This window comes from Perognathus longimembris, chromosome 13, assembly GCF_023159225.1.
Source record: "Perognathus longimembris pacificus isolate PPM17 chromosome 13, ASM2315922v1, whole genome shotgun sequence".
Lineage (NCBI taxonomy): Eukaryota > Metazoa > Chordata > Mammalia > Rodentia > Heteromyidae > Perognathus > Perognathus longimembris.
In genome coordinates, this window is record NC_063173.1 from 36923545 (window position 1) to 36940786 (window position 17242).

General features: G+C 42.8%; 1 protein-coding gene across 2 annotated transcripts in view; it reads left to right on the forward strand.

Moving 5' to 3' along the window:
- The window catches only part of Kiaa1549l (KIAA1549 like), a 250946-nt gene extending 244844 nt beyond the window's left edge, over positions 1–6102 (forward strand). For both annotated transcript variants that reach the window (XM_048361012.1, XM_048361013.1), the window contains exon 21: positions 2889–6102. In XM_048361012.1, the coding sequence (XP_048216969.1) occupies positions 2889–3170 (282 nt within the window). In that variant the 3' untranslated portion in view covers positions 3171–6102. The remainder of the gene's footprint in view (positions 1–2888) is intronic.
- The last annotated feature ends 11140 nt before the right edge of the window (positions 6103–17242 follow it).

Here is a 17242-nt window from a genome sequence, read left to right on the forward strand (position 1 = left end):
AAACATATGCCATTTGCATAAAAATGTTTCTGAGTGAATGTTCCTTATTTAGAAGAAGGCACCCCATAATTTAATTTGCCTTATATGAATGATTCAACATCGTCATAATGAACGCCTCACTGTACTGAAATGGCACTTGGAGGATGAGCCCTAATGGTCTGCAGGACCCTTAGGTCGACTATATCCAAACTAATATAATTTTTGGGCTCATTACCATGGCTCACCATGTCTTTCCTTTGCCTCACCCTGCTCCTTGCTGGCACTTCCTATGGCCATCAATGTCCCCACTTCCAGGAATATACACATCCTTAAACATGCTTTTCCTAATGTGCTGTGCTGTTATCTGCAAATGTAGCATGTCTGAGCTCCCTGGAATTGTTTGTAAAGTTGGAGTAAATAAGCTGTAAGAGAGGAATTAGAGTGGCTGCCTGCTGTTAAATCTGTGAGAGTTACTATGCAACTTTATGTCTTTTGCTTTTCTTTCTTCTTTCTTTCCTTCTTCCTTTTTTATTCTCTGTTTCTCTTTATCCTTTTGTTTTCTTTCTTTCCCCCTTTTTGTTTCTTTGTGTTATCTGCCTCTTGAAATAGCTGGTGTCTTCGGACATGGTCTAATCATTCAGAATTTTATTCCATTAAAGTCTAAAACTAAGGTGTATATATTTCAGAAAGTAGATGACATTAGTGACACTAGCAAGGCAACAAGCTCGGCGTTGACAGCTCTGCCATGTGCAGTGCTGCACCTTGTGCTCTGTGGGAGTCAGTGGAAGTATTTCCCAAATCCTGATGCTCACCTTCAGGCACTCATCAATGCTAACTCAGCTAGGCTGTTGGCTATAGCCAGAGTTTGGGTTCATATCACCTAAGACACAATGGAGTAGGAGCCTAGCAAATGAAATCCTAACCTTTCTGGCAAGATAACTTGGGATCCTGGAATTATCTCCATCATTGAGAGGAGAATGAGCTTCCTGCTCATTATTTTTGTTTATTTGTTTTATTTTTGTTGCCAGTCCTGGGGCGTGGAATCAGGGCCTGAGCACTGTCCCTGGCTTCTTTTTGCCCAAGGCCAGCACTCTACTTCCTGAGCCACAGTGCCACTACTGGCTTTTTTCTATATATGTGGTGCTGAGGAATCGAACCCAGGGCTTCATGTATACAAGGTGAGCACTTTACCACTAGGCCATATTCCCAGCCCCCCTGCTCATTGTTTTTAAAGATGAAGAAGATTGGTTTAGTCTAACTGGATTCTTCTTGGCTCCCAGTTACCCTGAAGCTAAGCCAGGGATGTTTACCCAGGCTTGGAGCAAGCTAGGCAGGATGCATGATTGATAGCATGTGAGAAACAATACAGAGAGCTCAGAGAGCTGGGTATCAGCTTTCATCCAGGGATAATGTACAATTTGCATGTGATGTGATAAGGAAAAGGCCCTAAGCTTCATATGGATGTCTGACTTTCCTAGTACCAAAATCTACCATAAATATGATTGCACAGGCCTGGTTAAAAAGTTTTTATCTTTGGGGTTAGATGGAGAATCATTAATTGCTAGACTTCCAGACTCAACTGAAGATAGCAGCAATCAATTGGTGATGTCTGCCATGAGTACTAGCTGAGAAGTGGTATTTTTCAACAAATTTTAAACAGCATGGTGTGCTACCCTATGTCTACTATAAAAGGGAAGCAGGTTATCATCCAATCTTCTCTGCTTGTGAACATTACCCTGAGGCCACTCCAGGGGGGTCAGCTATCCCTTGTCTCTTCCAATCACTAGCACCAACTTGATGCTTCAGAGAGTGAGCGCTCAAGAGTTGGGCATTGACTTTTAACTCCAGTTTGTGCAGTTAGCTAAATTTGAAATGTAAGGTGATGGCATGCGGCAACTTTCTTCTCAAAGGTTTGATTCTTGCTGATCCAAACTCTGCTCCTTGGAAACCTGGGCTCTGGGAGATTCACTTGTACACAACAGTAAATAAGTAAGACTAATCCTCCTTCACAAAGGGGAATGGGGATGACTGTCACACTAGAGAAACTACATGGAAACACTTCACAAGGAGCCTTAGGCTAATGTTAGGCTGGAAAAAGAACATTGGAAGTAAGGACATTTGAGCTAAATTCTGAAAGTGTGTCCTATGTCCTAGCTTTGGTTTTTCATCAACTCCATTCACTATGTGTTCATAGCTCTTGTGACCAAAGGACTTAGATAGTTCAGCTCCCATTTACTTGCCCTTCCATAGCCAGAAGACCCACCATTGCCAGCTCTTTGCCACTTTGTTTGTCTTCTAGATCTTCTGGACAAAATTAAGTTCCCCAACTCAAACTTTAGGACATCCATCTAGTCCCTTTCTCTCTTGCTTGAGTCCTTATCAGCTCTCATTTGGACCACAGTGGTAGCCTTGTAACTCACTCTCCTCCATAATTCCTGGGGATTTACTCCCCAACCACCAAATATCCATGCTAAAATGAAATCCTCCTCTGTCTGACACCCAGCAGTGGTTGTCAACCCAGGGGTCAGCCTTGTTTTCAGAAATTAGCCTCCTTGGGAGAGAGCATCAGAACATCCAGCAGGGATAGGAGAGGCTGATTCTATACCATAGATTCTCCCATCCAAAAAGTTCTGAATCACCCAGTCCTTTTGCTAGTCCAAATGTTTCCACCCACAAGCTGATTCGTTTGTTGAATCCTGTTATGCCAAAGTGCTGGTATTGGGAAGTGGCACGTTTGGGAGGCGATTGGTTGTAAGAGTGAGGCCCCATGAATGGGATTAGTGCCCTGAGAAGGGAGATCCCCGATCACTGCCTTACCGGCCCTGACATGTGAGTAGTCAACTATGTCCTGTGACTTGAGCTTCCTCCTAAACCCAGTCTCTTCTCTTTTTTCCTGACATCCTCTTTAGGTGCCCCTCCCCGGATACATTGAGGCCTACCCCCGGTCTCGTTATCAGCAGAGCTCACCTTCCAGGCTCCCTCGCCAATACAGCCATCCTTCCAACCTGCACCCCAGCCTGGAGCAGGCCCCTGTGCCCTCTGCAGCTGCCTCTCAGCAGAGCCTAGCAGAGAATGACCCACCTGACACTCCACTGACCAACATCTCAACGGCAGCCCTTGTGAAGGCCATCCGGGAGGAGGTGGCCAAGCTGGCCAAGAAGCAGACAGACATGTTTGAGTTCCAGGTCTAATGCCTTAGCCCTGGGAGACCCTGCCTTCCAGACTCCGTGGAAATAGACTTTGGGTTTCTCACACCTGACGTGGGGGTCTTGAAACAGACAATGAGTGAGTTTTCCTCTCCCTGTTTCTGAAAAGATGACCAGCAGGGCTTCTGGGAAATAGAAGAAACTCATGAACAACTGGATCTTTTGCCTAACACAACTGCTTATGGGTTAAGACGTCCCTGCTTGGGACTATGTGTTTGAAATTCTGTTGTGTTGAGTGTTGGAACTGGGGGTGGATTTCCCTAAGGAGACCTGCTTCTGAGAGGTACTAGCTAACCTACAGATTCTTGTCAAATACCACATTTTGATGAATCACCAGATGGGGGAGAATATAGCTTTATCTTTGCTGACCTCTGCATGTCAATATTTTCTGTGTTAAAGGCAATGCAGGAGTGTAAATTGAGCACCAGATTGTCCTCTCTCTCATTCAGCCATGCCCATGAATGCTAAAATCATCTCTAGTCTCTAAGGGAGACACTGACTCTGGCCAAGAAACTTGAGTCCTTTTGCTTTTAAAGGCTCATATTCAAAGTCAAATGAATTGGATGAAAATCAGACCCAATGGTTATGCCTATAAATAGTCTTGACTCTTTTCCCCCCATTAATTAAAGGCCAAGAAAGAGAGAAGATGAACAGGAATGGTAAATTTGTGTTGACAGGCTTTTTTAAAGGTGTTGTCATTTTGGAAATAAGAGTATCCTGCAAGTTAGAACTTAACTGAAACAGAATCAAGGCTAAGAGCTTTTAGGATCCTACAAAAGAAAACTCGTTATTTGTGAAGGTTTTTCTTTATCTGCATTGAAGATGGCCTGAAACCAGAGCTGCTCCCTTTGGGGGGATAATAGATAGATTGACTTTCACAAGACAACCTGTCTCTTCAACCATGGTGATCAACACGTGCTGCCAAGGGATACAAAAGGAAATAGTGTTCGATTCCTGTTTTTAAAAAGAAAGAAAGAAAAAAAAAAACCTGGAATGGAGGATCCATAGTCCTCCCTGGCTGCAGCTCTGTTTCTAGAAGCTTCTGAATGTAGAAAATCTGTTGATTTGAATTTAAATGTAAATAACTTTTAAAACAATGTTTATGGAGTTTGTCAGTTGATGGCCTCAGGAGGACATTTGCTGAAATGGCAGGTCTGCTACCTGGTGACTGTGAGGTCCTGTGTCACCCTCCCTGTAGAGTGTGGGGGTACCAGGCACTGACTGCCTATCAATGCAATGAAGCAGTCACTGACTTTGAGTAGTAAAGGATGAGGGGACCTATCGTTCCTTCCCCAACTAGGGGAGCCATGTGTGGTGTGAGGGGCTTCTTTGGTGTCTGTTGAAGAATGGGGTCCTATCCTGCCTTCACCCATGCCCCATCTAGCTTCAGCTCTACCCATTCCCTTCTAAGCCCATCTGTCCACTGTCCTCCTGAGTTTCTTTGGTCTTTACTGAAAGAGAAAAAGAAGGTGAGAATTTAGAAGTTGAGAGAAGAGTAGGAACTGAACAGATTAGAATGGGAGACTCAAAACTGTCAAAGCACAGACTTTTCCCAAAAAGTGTTTTTATTTCCCAATAACAAATTGTCCTTTCTGGAATGTTCAGCGATGATGTGTCATGGAATCTCCAAACAAGACTCTAGTTTGGATGATAAATAGGTAGTGTCTTTTTAGTATGCTGGTTGATCTTTCATAGTGTTAGTTTTTTGTTACTTCAAAAGAAATCAACTATAAATAAAATGTATTTTTGTAATTTCCATGTGTATATATGGTATATTTCTACCAATGGCCAGTTGTTGTAGTCCAAAACCTAAATCAGCTTGCAGAACACTGTGGCCAGTGCAAGATTTTATCAACAGATAAACACAATGCCTAAGTCTATCCAAATAGGTATTCCATGCCCTTGAATGAACAAAGAGCCAAAGAAACTCAGCCTTTTCATGCAAATGGTGTGAGTGTGACAAAGTCAGCTACATTTTCCTGCTTTATCAATAATCTCAGTACTTCATTAATGCAATGCTATCTACCAACCCAGTACTTTGTCTACTTGGTAAATGACTCAAGGTGCTGCATGTAAAAATGAAGTTCCCAAGACCTTAGAGCCATTGAAATAAATGTTCAGGTTTCAAAAGATGGTGTCTAAGCTTTGGATGTTCTAGTGGCTTCCAGCCCATGAATCTGTAGTTGGCAGTAGAATCTCCAAATGGCTAAGAGTTTGGAGCCTCTATAAATCATTGTACTCTCTGCAGTCCAGAAATTTAGTGCACTGAGAAAATTACAATGCAACAGGTTAACTCATAGACTATGGGTTTAAGAAAAGTCTGTGAGAGGAAAGCCTTATGTGGAGAAGAAATTAATCATATGTTTTCCCACCAATGGGAAGACAAGTGCCATTGTTCAGCTGTTCTGGAACTAGAATGTAGTCCTTCCTTCAAGAGTCTCCTAACCTCATGGAGGTGATAGATACCTGAATAGGTGACTCAGAGAAACACAGATGGTAAACAAAACAGAACACTTCATGGAAGTGAAGAGAGGATTCCTTATAAGGGCCTCCAGAGGTAGCAGCAAGGAACTCAATTTCCACTGTAGATGGCATCATAGACGTCAGCAACCTTGGAAGAGGACATGGAAGCCCAGAGAAGTGGAGGTGACCAGCCCCAGATCTGAGCTCAAGCCTTCTAAGTCAAGATCCATTTCATCATGCTGCCTATATACTTGCTGATACATTTCTTTAAATGTGCCCGGAAGTTTAAATAATAGACAAGGGTCAAATGAGAGACTCCATAATGTTCTTGCCAAGAAAAAGATGATTGAGTGTGTACCGAACTTCAGATACAGTGTACAGATGGTGACGCTTGTATGGCCTAATAAACATCTTTTTCACTGGTTTCCATAAGAGTTTTCTTCATTCTTGGAAAAGAAATGCATTTTGGCTTTTTCCAGAAAGTACCACCAAGGAGAAGGTGACCTTCACTGCTATTCAGGACTACAGGTGTAAGTTTCTCTCTCAGCAACATGAATCCAAACAGGCAGGCAGAATTGCTTGGACAGCTAGCTTGTCCTTGTGAGGTAGCAGGTGCCAGGCCCTGCATCAGAGGAGACAAGCCAGCACTGCAGGAACCTGAAGGTCTATTGTGCGCCTGGCTCCTGTGATCTGAGGCCTAGGCTGTAACAAGGTGGTGACTATTACCTGTGGAACAAGAAGTTACCTCTTAAACAGTGAATTTTGGAAGCATGAATTCCCTAGTCATAGGAGAAGTGACATTGTGCATTTGTTATTTTAAGAGCCCACCAAAGGGCCTGTAATTTCTGAACAATCTTCATAGGAAAAAGAACCAGGTGCCGTTGGTTCACACCTGTAATTCTAGGTACCTGGGAGGCTGACATCTGGGAACTGGTTTGAAGCCAGCCTGTGCAGGAAAGTCCATGAGACTCATCTTTAACCACAAAAAAAAGCTGAAAGTGGAAGTGTGGTTCAATTGACAGAGTGTCAGCTTTGAGCAGAAAAGCTAACGGTCTTGAGTTCAAGTTCCAGTACTGGCACACACTAAAAAGGGAAAAAAGGAAGAGGGGGGGAAGGAAAGGAAAAGAAAAGACAAACAAAAAAATGTTTGATCTGTGATTTAAGAAGAAAAGCTTCTGAGAGAGCATATGGTATTTAAAAGGTGAGGAATCACAGTTTAAGTACTAACAAAAAAACTCTTTTAGGCAAAAATGAATCAGATTAAATATTGATTATATATAAATGGGCCTTGCTTTTTTTTTAACAAAGCACACAGGAGCTCAAAGTTGAATTAATACATAGCAGGTATTATTTTTAAAGTTTACAAAAATGATTTGAACTAATGCTAAATTCCTCCTGCCACACTTCAGAAGCCAATTTGAACTCTCCTTATATAATATAGTCCAAGATTCTTATGCAATGATTATAATTTAGCTTCGAGTAATGACTGGGGGGGTCAAGTGTTAAAAGTTAAATTCTACCAGTTAATACATTCTCAAAGGTATTCAAGTCATAAACCTTCACATGGACTAGAAACCCATTCACACTTGCTTCAGTGTAGGGGTTGACTGGAAGAACACTGGGACATTTCATAGATATAATGAGCAGCTGCCCAAAAGTCCAGGGATGGAGGTAGTTTTCCTCATGCATGCAATCTTGCTCTCTTATGCTCTCTTTTTCTCCTCCCAGACTTTCATCTCTGCTTCTGCATATCTGTTCAGTCCTCTTGTTTCCCTTGACCAGCTAGCTTACTCATTAGTGCATATATAGCTGAAAAGCCACTCCATGACCTGCTCCACACAACCCTTCCTTCTCGCTTACCACTTTTTTTTTTTTTTTTTTTTTTTTTTTTGGCCAGTCCTGGGCCTTGGACTCAGGGGCCTGAGCACTGTCCCTGGCTTCTTCCCACTCATGGCTAGCACTCTGCCACTTGAGCCACAGCGCCACTTCTGGCCGTTTTCTGTATATGTGGTGCTGGGGAATCGAACCTAGGGCCTCGTGTATCCGAGGCAGGCACTCTTGCCACTAGGCTATATCCCCAGCCCACGCTTACCACTTTCTAACTAGCATCTCTGTATCCCCTTAGGCAAACACTGGGGGATCTGATTGGTCCAGTTCATCTACCTCAGGATGAACCCATCCAATCAGCTGTAAGTAGGGAGGCAGGGTCTAGTCATATAAGCATCATGCTGTGGATTGACCCTTTCCTTGGGAGCTTTTGTTAGGGACTAGTACCCAGAGGAAAGAACATGTTTGGGCAGGAACTTCAAAGGAAGACTGTTGCAGACTGGAATGGACAGTCTCTATGGATACTGCAATAGAGAGGAAAGGGCCTCACTTGCCCATTAGGTGAGAATGCATGCACTTGAACCCTTGGTAGACTGACCTAGTCACTTCCCACCCCCACACCAGTTAGCTGAATACTGTTGCTGGGCCTAAGAAAGCCTCTGACCAAGGCCCCATTAGGACAGTGTCTTGTTCAGCAGACAATAAATACTTGTAAATTGAATTGCATGATCTTAGCTCAGGTGCTATTAATGTGGCTCACAGCCACACACTTGCATGGATGACGAATTCAATGAGCCTCTCAAAAGAGTCTTTTGAAATAAAATTGGTTTCAAGTGATACCGGCATTATAGTGGCTCTGACCTTCCAGATACAAGAAGGTACTGCCCTGAGAATGGAAAGGTGAACTGTTGCAGAATCCTAACCAGTGGGTACGCATTACAGTTGAAACATAGGCTTTTCTGAAAAAGGAATATAGAAAATGCAATTGAAAATTGTACAATAGAAGTTGTACAATAGAAAAACAAACTCTCTTAGAAGATATTGAGTTAGTATAGTTCTTTGGGTCTCAAAAATAAGAATGTTTGGAGAAAGCAGAAGGTCAAACTTATATTTGATTGAGAGCCATTACATAATGAAATGTAGAAATTGATTCTTTGCATTCTGTGACCTTGGTCAGAATTATGTGAATGATGAAGGCAGGCCATCAATGTATTTCGCATAAATTAACTGTGGCCTCGCCTTCCTTCCCCTCATCTCTTTTTATATGTAAGCTCACCTCTACTCCCACCCAAAGATTGAGTGGAGAAAAAAAAATAAATTGTTCCAATCAGAATCAGAGGGGTATGAATGGACTGGAAATTTTGAAAAGGTGTAAATATTCTAGACTTTGAATGACTCACTTAAACGGCTAATTCCTCACCTGTCAAATGGATGTAACAGCATCTGCATTTCCTACCTCCCAGGATGGTTGTGAGGCGCATGTAGCATAGTGAGTCTGAACATGGTTTGAAAAGTATGGTTTTGAAGGGATTGTCACTAAACTATTAGGTTGAAATATATTTTTAATCCAACAAAATATTTCAGCTCCTCTTACCAATGAATTAATTTGTATTTGTCACATGTTCCAAGACATAACTTCTTGTCAAGGAAAAATAAAATTGAATAAAAAGAAATTCCTAAGTTTGGAATTGCCCACAAAAGCCAACCCCGCATGGAGTTGCTGTTATTGTCATTGTCTATAATTTGAGAATGTGTAAGTACTTACTTATTGCTTTGACTCTGGATAAAAACAAACAAATGAAAAAAAGAAAAAGAAAACCCAGACCAGTGATTCTTTCAAGTCATGTTAGACAACTTGGGCAAAGTGCTGAACAGAAGCTCTGAATGTAGCTGTTGTTATTTTAATGCTTTGCTTTCTAATTAACTTTGTACGTCCTTTGCCTCTGCCGGGAACAGAGTGTTCATATGCTGTTAGGATTTTTTATTGTAAAATAAAATGACAAAGGCTTTCATACCCCCAAACCTGCTTGCTTCTTTTTCTACCTCCTCCAGATGGTAATCTGGAATCGCTTTCACAATCCAGATATGAAATAATGCCTGCTGGGAGTTGTTACAGAATAGGGCAAATGCTAGGTATGGTATCTCATGCCTATAATCCTAGCTACTTGAGAGGCTGAGATTGAGATGACTGAGGTTCCAGGCTAGCAGAGGTGAAACATTCACAAGATCCCATCTCAACCAATAGCAAAAAGCCAGGGTTGGGGCATGTTATGCACCTGGCATCCCAATCACATAGGAGGACCACAGTTCAGGTCCACTAGAACAAAAAGTATGACTGTATTTGAAAAATAAGGCAAAAAGAGATGGAAGTGTGGTTCAAGTGTTAGACTGCCTGTCTAGCAAGTTCAAGGTCCAGAGCTCAAAACCCCAGCACAACAAAACGAAATTTAAAAAAAACGCTTAGGACAGGCCTGGTAGATCTAGTGTGGCCTACCAAAGTGAGCCTGTATGGTGCAATGTGGGCATGAGTTCACAGGGGTAGAGAGCCTACCCAGGCGTCATACACTTACAGGTGGACCAGATAACCTGCAGCTCAGCACATGAGCTGCCTCTCTAAGCTCAGCACATGAGATTCCCTTTCTAAGGAATGCCAAGATACAGTCAGTAGCAATCGAAACTGGAGATTCAAAACAGAGATGATATGATGGGTTAATCGAAAGCAGAGAGCTAAGAAAGCAGAATATTGAGCAAGGGTAGCCTTGAAGCCAAGAAGTTTTGTTTAGAGAAGTGAGAATGCATTATAATGAAACAGACAAGTAAAGCAACCCCTCCTGTTTCTGAGGCATCACTATACCTAATGCTGATCATCACCCTGGGGCTTTTGTGGATCCTTTGAGACTCAGGAAGCAGTAATTGCTGCTTCTCACTGACTTCAACTTGCTGAAATTCTGTGCAAGTGCTCAGAAAGTACTGAAAGTACTGAGAGACTGAAGGAGTTACTTTTTTATGCTTCTTTAGTAAAAAGATCTTGTGCGCGCGCACACACACAGAGAGAGAGAGAGAGAGAGAGAGAGAGAGAGAGAGAGAGAGAGAGAGAACGGGTCCAAAGTCACTATCAAGCTGCAGTGATGAGGAATTAATGTAGAAACCCCATAAAATGCTCTCAATGAGCATTGACCCCCTAGGATGGAGGCTACTGCACAAAATATTTCAAGCTGGTCCAGGAACTGAGGAGTTTTCTATTCCTCCATTTTCTTTTTCCTTCCTCCTGGGTACTGGTGGCTCTTAAACTTTTGGACAAATATGAAGTTCAAGTAAAAAGAAATGGTGGTTCCTACTTCTATTCCAGGAATGGGAGGCAGACATAGTTTCAAGGGAGATGGAGAAGGCACACACAGCACCTCCCTTCCTCTAGGAGCACGCATACACGTGGGTGTGGCTTTATCCCCCACTGATGGACAATCTTTCCTGTGAGTGAAACTTCCCAGGAAGCCTGATCAAATCTTCCATGTAGCCATCTTTCCTTGGATGCACGGACATTTCTTAAGTACTTCCTATGGTCAGAGAGTATGCTAGGCAATAGGAATTCAACCCTGAGTAGGACACCATCTGCCCCCCTCCCCCTCAGAGTTCATGGTCAAAGTCAAGGAGGTTTAGTCCTTGAAATGTAAAGCCCAACATATTAAGGGCTCACCACACATCCAGAAACCAAAGTCTACTTCTTTCTGGAAACATGTAGGTTTAGGAAAGGATACAGATTGCTGCTCCCTATTCCTATGATGCTATGTGGCTTTCCCTCCCAATTATCTTCAATGAATTAGTAAGATGCCCACAGTATCCCCAAGGGGAAGAGAGAAAATTGCCAACTGCTAAGAATCAACAAGCGTTACAAACCCCAATTTCAGAGCTGTCACTACCCAATAAAATCAGGAGCCCAATTGTTAAGGGAAGGAATAAGCAATTAGGGGACTATTCTACACAAACCAAATGGAAACTTTAGGAGCCATAGACTTCATGAATTAAAACACAGCAAATACCCTCATTTTGCAATGTTCATGTCAATAAGGTGACAATCAAACTATATGAGATTATTAATATATGGGGTTTGGTTTTTATTCATCCTCTGAAATACAGTGCTCTATGGAGCATATCCAAACAGGCAAACCTGGTCTTGAATATTAAAGCAATCCAAGTCTTTGCTACATTCATCTGCCTAGCTTAGTTGAAATCCTGCTTGTCTTTTCTTGGCAAATTTACATATGGAACACAATATATTGTCTTACTGGTAATTCTCCTTCCAAGGTATCAGCAGACATTTGTACTTGCAGTTTTTCTCTTTCTCTTCATATTTCTTTCTCCATTTCCCGTAAGGAAAACATTTTAAGAAGTGCTAATAGCATTTTTTTTCAAAATAGTAGACATAGCCTGGGAAGAATGGATGTGTCTAGCTGATTTTGAAAGAATAAAGTCCCAGAGTCATGTTGGAGTTGGAAGGGGATTTAGTGAGATCTCGTCCAATTTACACCATGAAGCCGTTTCAGGATATACTTTTTGACCTCTATATGTGATCTAAGGGGTCTGAGATTAAGAAGAATTAGAGACAAGTACTCAAAACAAGAGGGCATGGAGTAGAAAAGCAAGAGAAGGTAGAGGAAAGATGAGTAGGTTTTGAAGATCATTTACTATTTAGGGAAAAAAATGGATTGTGTGGGGGTAGTGATGGGGGGTTACAATTACTGAACTTCTTTATACTTATTTCAGAGCACAAGATGGTTTTGATTTTAAATTATAGGTGAGCTGCTAGGGCATCAAAATCTTTATCCTTTGGGACCTGAAAAGGTTTCACTGTGGCTCTGAATCTATGTCATGACTACTGTGGTCACACTTGGAAAGGAATCCCCACTGTGTCATTCAGCCTTCCATGACTGTACCGAGATATCCCAAATCGTCAATTTAAAAAGAAGGAAGGTCTATTTTCAGTTCATGCTTTCAGAGGGCCCAGTTCATAATCATTGGCTGCGCTGCTTTGGGCCTCTGTGGAGACCGTGTATCCCAGAGGGGTGCAAAGCTGCTCATGTCACTTCCTAGCTGGAGGTGAAAGGGGCTGGGAAGAACGAGCCCAAGATCCCACAATGCCCTTCAAGGACATCCTACCAAGGACTTCATATTCCCCATTAAAACTTTCCACCTCTCTACAGCACCAAGCTGGGGACTAAACCTCTAATACATGGGCTTCGTGGGGGACATTGCAGATCCTAGCCAAAATGGATTTCCATCTTGCCAGAGCTGACACATCACTCACAGTTCACTTAGAAGTGACTCCAGGGTGCAGTCTCATCAACCCTGGAAACAGTCTCTGCTAAGGACATACAGAAGCCACCAAAGCAGCTCAGGACCCTTAGAAAGAAATAAAGAAAAGTGTCTTCCATTTGGCCAAGATAAGGTAAGAGGGAGCTGGCTGGAGGTGTCCCACGGCTCCCCATATTCATTCTGTTGTGATGACTCCCTCGAGCCTGGACTGAGAGTCATTCTTCTGAGCAATCAGCTCCCTTGGCCATAAGGTAGTGATCTTGGTGACCATGTAAAGTATATGAGTTGGATGCATTTAAAGATGTGGCGCAGCAGTGTGGCCTGTGCTGGTGGCAGTGGACCCCTTCCCATATCATCTGTGAGCCAGAGGAAAGAGGATTCAAGTTGAGAAGACTGCATGAGACTGTCTCCCCATCTCAGGGGAGAGTGGGCCTGAGATTGGGAGAAAATATGCTGGTCCACTTCAGAGTCCAAAGTTGCTCAATGTGCCATGTGCCCATGCAAATGTTCTCTGGGGTAGGAAGAACAAGATGGGAACAATGTAATAGTTTGAAGCCATTGAACAAAACATGAGCCTGGCCTGTAGACCTCCAGCTTTGGAGAGGCTCAGCCATGTCCTAGCTTCAGTAGTATGGGACATGAGTACATCTTTCTCATGAAAATATGAATATGGTGCTGTATGCAGAGCACTGCACAGGGAACAGCTCACAGCCATCCATCCCTCATGAACTGGTAGTTGACAGTGTTGGTGGTCATGGTGTATGGCAGAGCCTGGGAGAACCTCCAGCAATGTTTCTACACATACATACACACACACACACACACACACACACACACACACACACACACACACACACACACATGCCCTCCTGGTGCTCAGACTTCAAGACACATTTTCAGTGTTTAACCGGCCCTGCTGGAATGGTTGCATTAAGCATCTTTACTCTATTCTTAAAGACTATACTATGACAGTCTTTTAAGTGTATCTAAAATAAACATTGCTGGAGCTGGATGGGGTGGGTATAGTGGATAATTCAACTTTGCACAGCACTCATGTTCCTATGCAGTGGGTCAAACCAAATGATGACTGAGTCTGAAATTTGAATAATTAAAATGAAATACAGTTTAAAATTCAATTCTACAGTTGCACAGATCAAGCTTCAATAGCCAGAGGTAATGAATGGTTACCATAATTAACTATCATCTACACAGTACACTTCTGCCACTGAAGAAAGTTTTATTGGACAGTGTTCATAAACCATCCCATCATTAGCAGATAATAAAAATATCAGACAATATGTAGCTAGCTAATAGTCCATACAGATAAATAAATGCATCATGAAAAATAGGGACTGGGTAGGTGAATATAATGATGTTGTGGCCTCTTCCAATTCACATTTTGAAACTCTTAGCTCCTAATTTTATGGAATTTGGAGATAGAGCCTAGAGAGGTAGAATGAAGCTCCTGGGATCCGATTAGGAGAACAGAAAGACCCATTAGTACTCTTTCTCTTGGCCATTAAGGACATAGTGAGAAGGGAGCCATTTGTTCAAAACAGGAAGAGAGTCCTGACCAGAAATCAAATTCACTGATGCCTTGATCTTGGATTTCCATCCTCCAAAAATAAACATCTGCCATTCAGACCTCCAGTTTCTGGTTTGCTTTTTTTTTTTTTTTTTTTTTTTTTTTTTGTCTTTGTCAGAGACCAGGACTCACACTCAGTATCTGATGCTTTCACTCATTACTACCCAAGCCACACATCTAATCCCAATGGCAGTTTTTAATAGTAGCCTGAACAGACCAATACTAATAAGAGTCAAGGAATTCAGTCCAGTGATTTTGATTGACGTGAACGAGATTGTTCACCTTGAAACTAGTTCTGAAAAGAGTACATTTTCCTGCAGGGAAGTAGAATGTGCCTATCAGCAGGCAACTACCTGCCTTCTTTGGGAAGAGGCCAGGTGCGGCACTATGGTTTTGCCAAGGCATGCCTGTGGTGGCTGCAGTAGCAGTAGTTCTCCCTCCCCAGAAGTTTCCCATTGGCTTTTCTATTTGGTAATAATGAACAGGAGGACCAATGTCAGCCCTGGAGAGGACTAGATGAGGAGCAATTTCATTGCACTTCTGAATCTATGCTGCCACCTAGTGGCACCCACCATGAGGAAAATATGTATTGGTATAAAGACTAGAAAACCCAAAGGCAAAGACACTAGTAAACATCAATGGCAGTTGTGTATCAGGTCATGAGCTGAACAGCTGACACACATTATCTCAGTTAATTGACAGCAAGCCCCGGCAGGGGCTCAGAGAAGGTAGGAACCTGCTTTGCTGAAAGAACAAAGAAATAAGGAAAGTGGCCTTTATTAATGTGCAGTCTTCAAAGTTACTGAATGTCTGTAGTGGATTTAGATAAATGCAGATCAAAGTAACAATCTTGGCTACTTTTGAGGACTGGTGGATGCAAGAGCTAACATCTATTGAGAATTTGCTTTGAGTTAGACATTATTCTGCTTCTTCCACAATATCCTAAACCTCCTAAACCTGGGGAGATGAGTACTATTAATTTCCTTCTTTTTCTTTTCTTTTTTTTTTTGAGACTGGATTTTGAACTTGAAATTTTACACTTGTTAGACAGGTACTCTGCTACTTGAGCTATGTCCCTGGTCATTTTTGCTTTAGTTAATTTGAAAGTAAAGGCTTACATTTTTGCCCAGGCCAGACTGGATCTATATGTAATTGCTCTTATACCACCCATGAAGCTGGAATCACAGGTACACACCACCATGGTGAGTTTTTTTGTTCAGTTGTCTTAACTTTTTGCTTGGGTTGCATTAGAACCTTGATCCTCCTACATCTTCTGGAGTAGTAGCCGGGATTATAGACAAGGGTTACCTTGATCTGGTTAATTTCTCCATCTCCTGCACAGGTCAAAAGCAGCAGTTGGCCCAGAATGTTGTAACATAGCAGTCATCATTCGTGCTGACATGAGGCAAACATATTTCAACAGTTAGATATCTTTTCTCTAATGTCTACATTCTCAGAAAGCCCAGGGAGACTGTCTGCTTTGTCTTCATACTCAGGAAGAAGATGACAGCACAGGCCTTGCCCTTAAGAGCTAAGGAGACAGTCATCATGCAGGTGGAGGATGCCATGAGAGCCAATGCTCAGCATAGCATGCTAAGAGAGCTCAGAGCAAAGATACCAGACTAGAAGAAGAATCGGGGAAACCTTTGGGAGGAAAGCACTTCCAGCTGTAGGGAGAGGAATGCGTCTGCTTTCTTTCAGAGACAGATGCTTTCTTTAGAATAGCTATCATGGCCTTGTCCCCTCTCTGCCTGTGCATTTTCTCTGGGCCCAGGGATGAAGAGTGGCTCATGAGATTTGTAATTTGGGGACAAGTAAACTTGGTATGCAGTAGAAATGTTGCTCTTCACCCTTTTTAGAGAGAGAACTGCTTGCTTGCATTCACTTGCCCTTTGACCCAACATTTTTATGAGCTCCCTCAGAGCTAAAGTATGAGGAAACTGGCCAGAGAAAGCAGAAGGGAGTGGCAGAAAGACATCGGAAGTGAGCTATTGGGCTGTGGGTGGCTTCTGGACAGAGGCCAATCCCCATGAGGCTCAGGAGTAGGGTACAGGGGAATCTTGGTCTGCCAATCTCCCTTCCTTTAGGAACCAGCTGCTCTCCTGTTCCAAGTGGCTCTGTGGGGCAAGCACAGAACTCTGCCCACCTTCTACCCAACATGGACAGAGATGGTGGTATGACTCAAACAAGGCCAACTACAATCTCTCTCTAATGTGAGTTGTACAGTAATAGCATCCCCACCCCTTCCCCCCATTCCTTTCCTCCTAAGTGTTCAGGATTCCTTTTTTCCTTTTTTTTAAAATGCCTGTCCTGGGGCTTGAACTCTGAGTCTGGGTGCTGACCCTGAGCTTTTTCTCTCAATACTAGCACTCTACCCCTTGAGTCACACCTCTGCTTCTGGCTTTTGGGTGGTTAATTGGAGGTCAGAGTCTCATGGACTTTCCTGCCCAGGCTGGCTTCAAACTGCAATCCTCAGATCTCAGCCTCCTGAGTAACTAGAAGTACATGTGTGAGCCACTAGCACCCAGCTAAGCTTTTCATTCCAATGGAGGAAACACCTTGTTGTGCCTCAAAGCACACTGACCTTCTCCCTCCTATGGTGTCCTGATTCTGTCCCTATCAGAGGTGTGACCTTGGGGAAGTTCTCTAAGTTTTCTGAGCTTGTTTCCTCCATTGTACCTTGGAGACTGTTCTCATAGGCTAGGTAGTGGGAGTGACGGGTGAAGTGGGAAGAGAGAGTTTCTAGAATTGGAAGTCTTTATTCTTCATATTTTCCAGTCCTTGCTATTGAGTAGCTGGGGCAAGGAGTCTTGGTGGATGTGGGAGAAAGGGAGGAGCAGGCAAGAAGGTAGGAGCTTGCGTTTGCTGCATC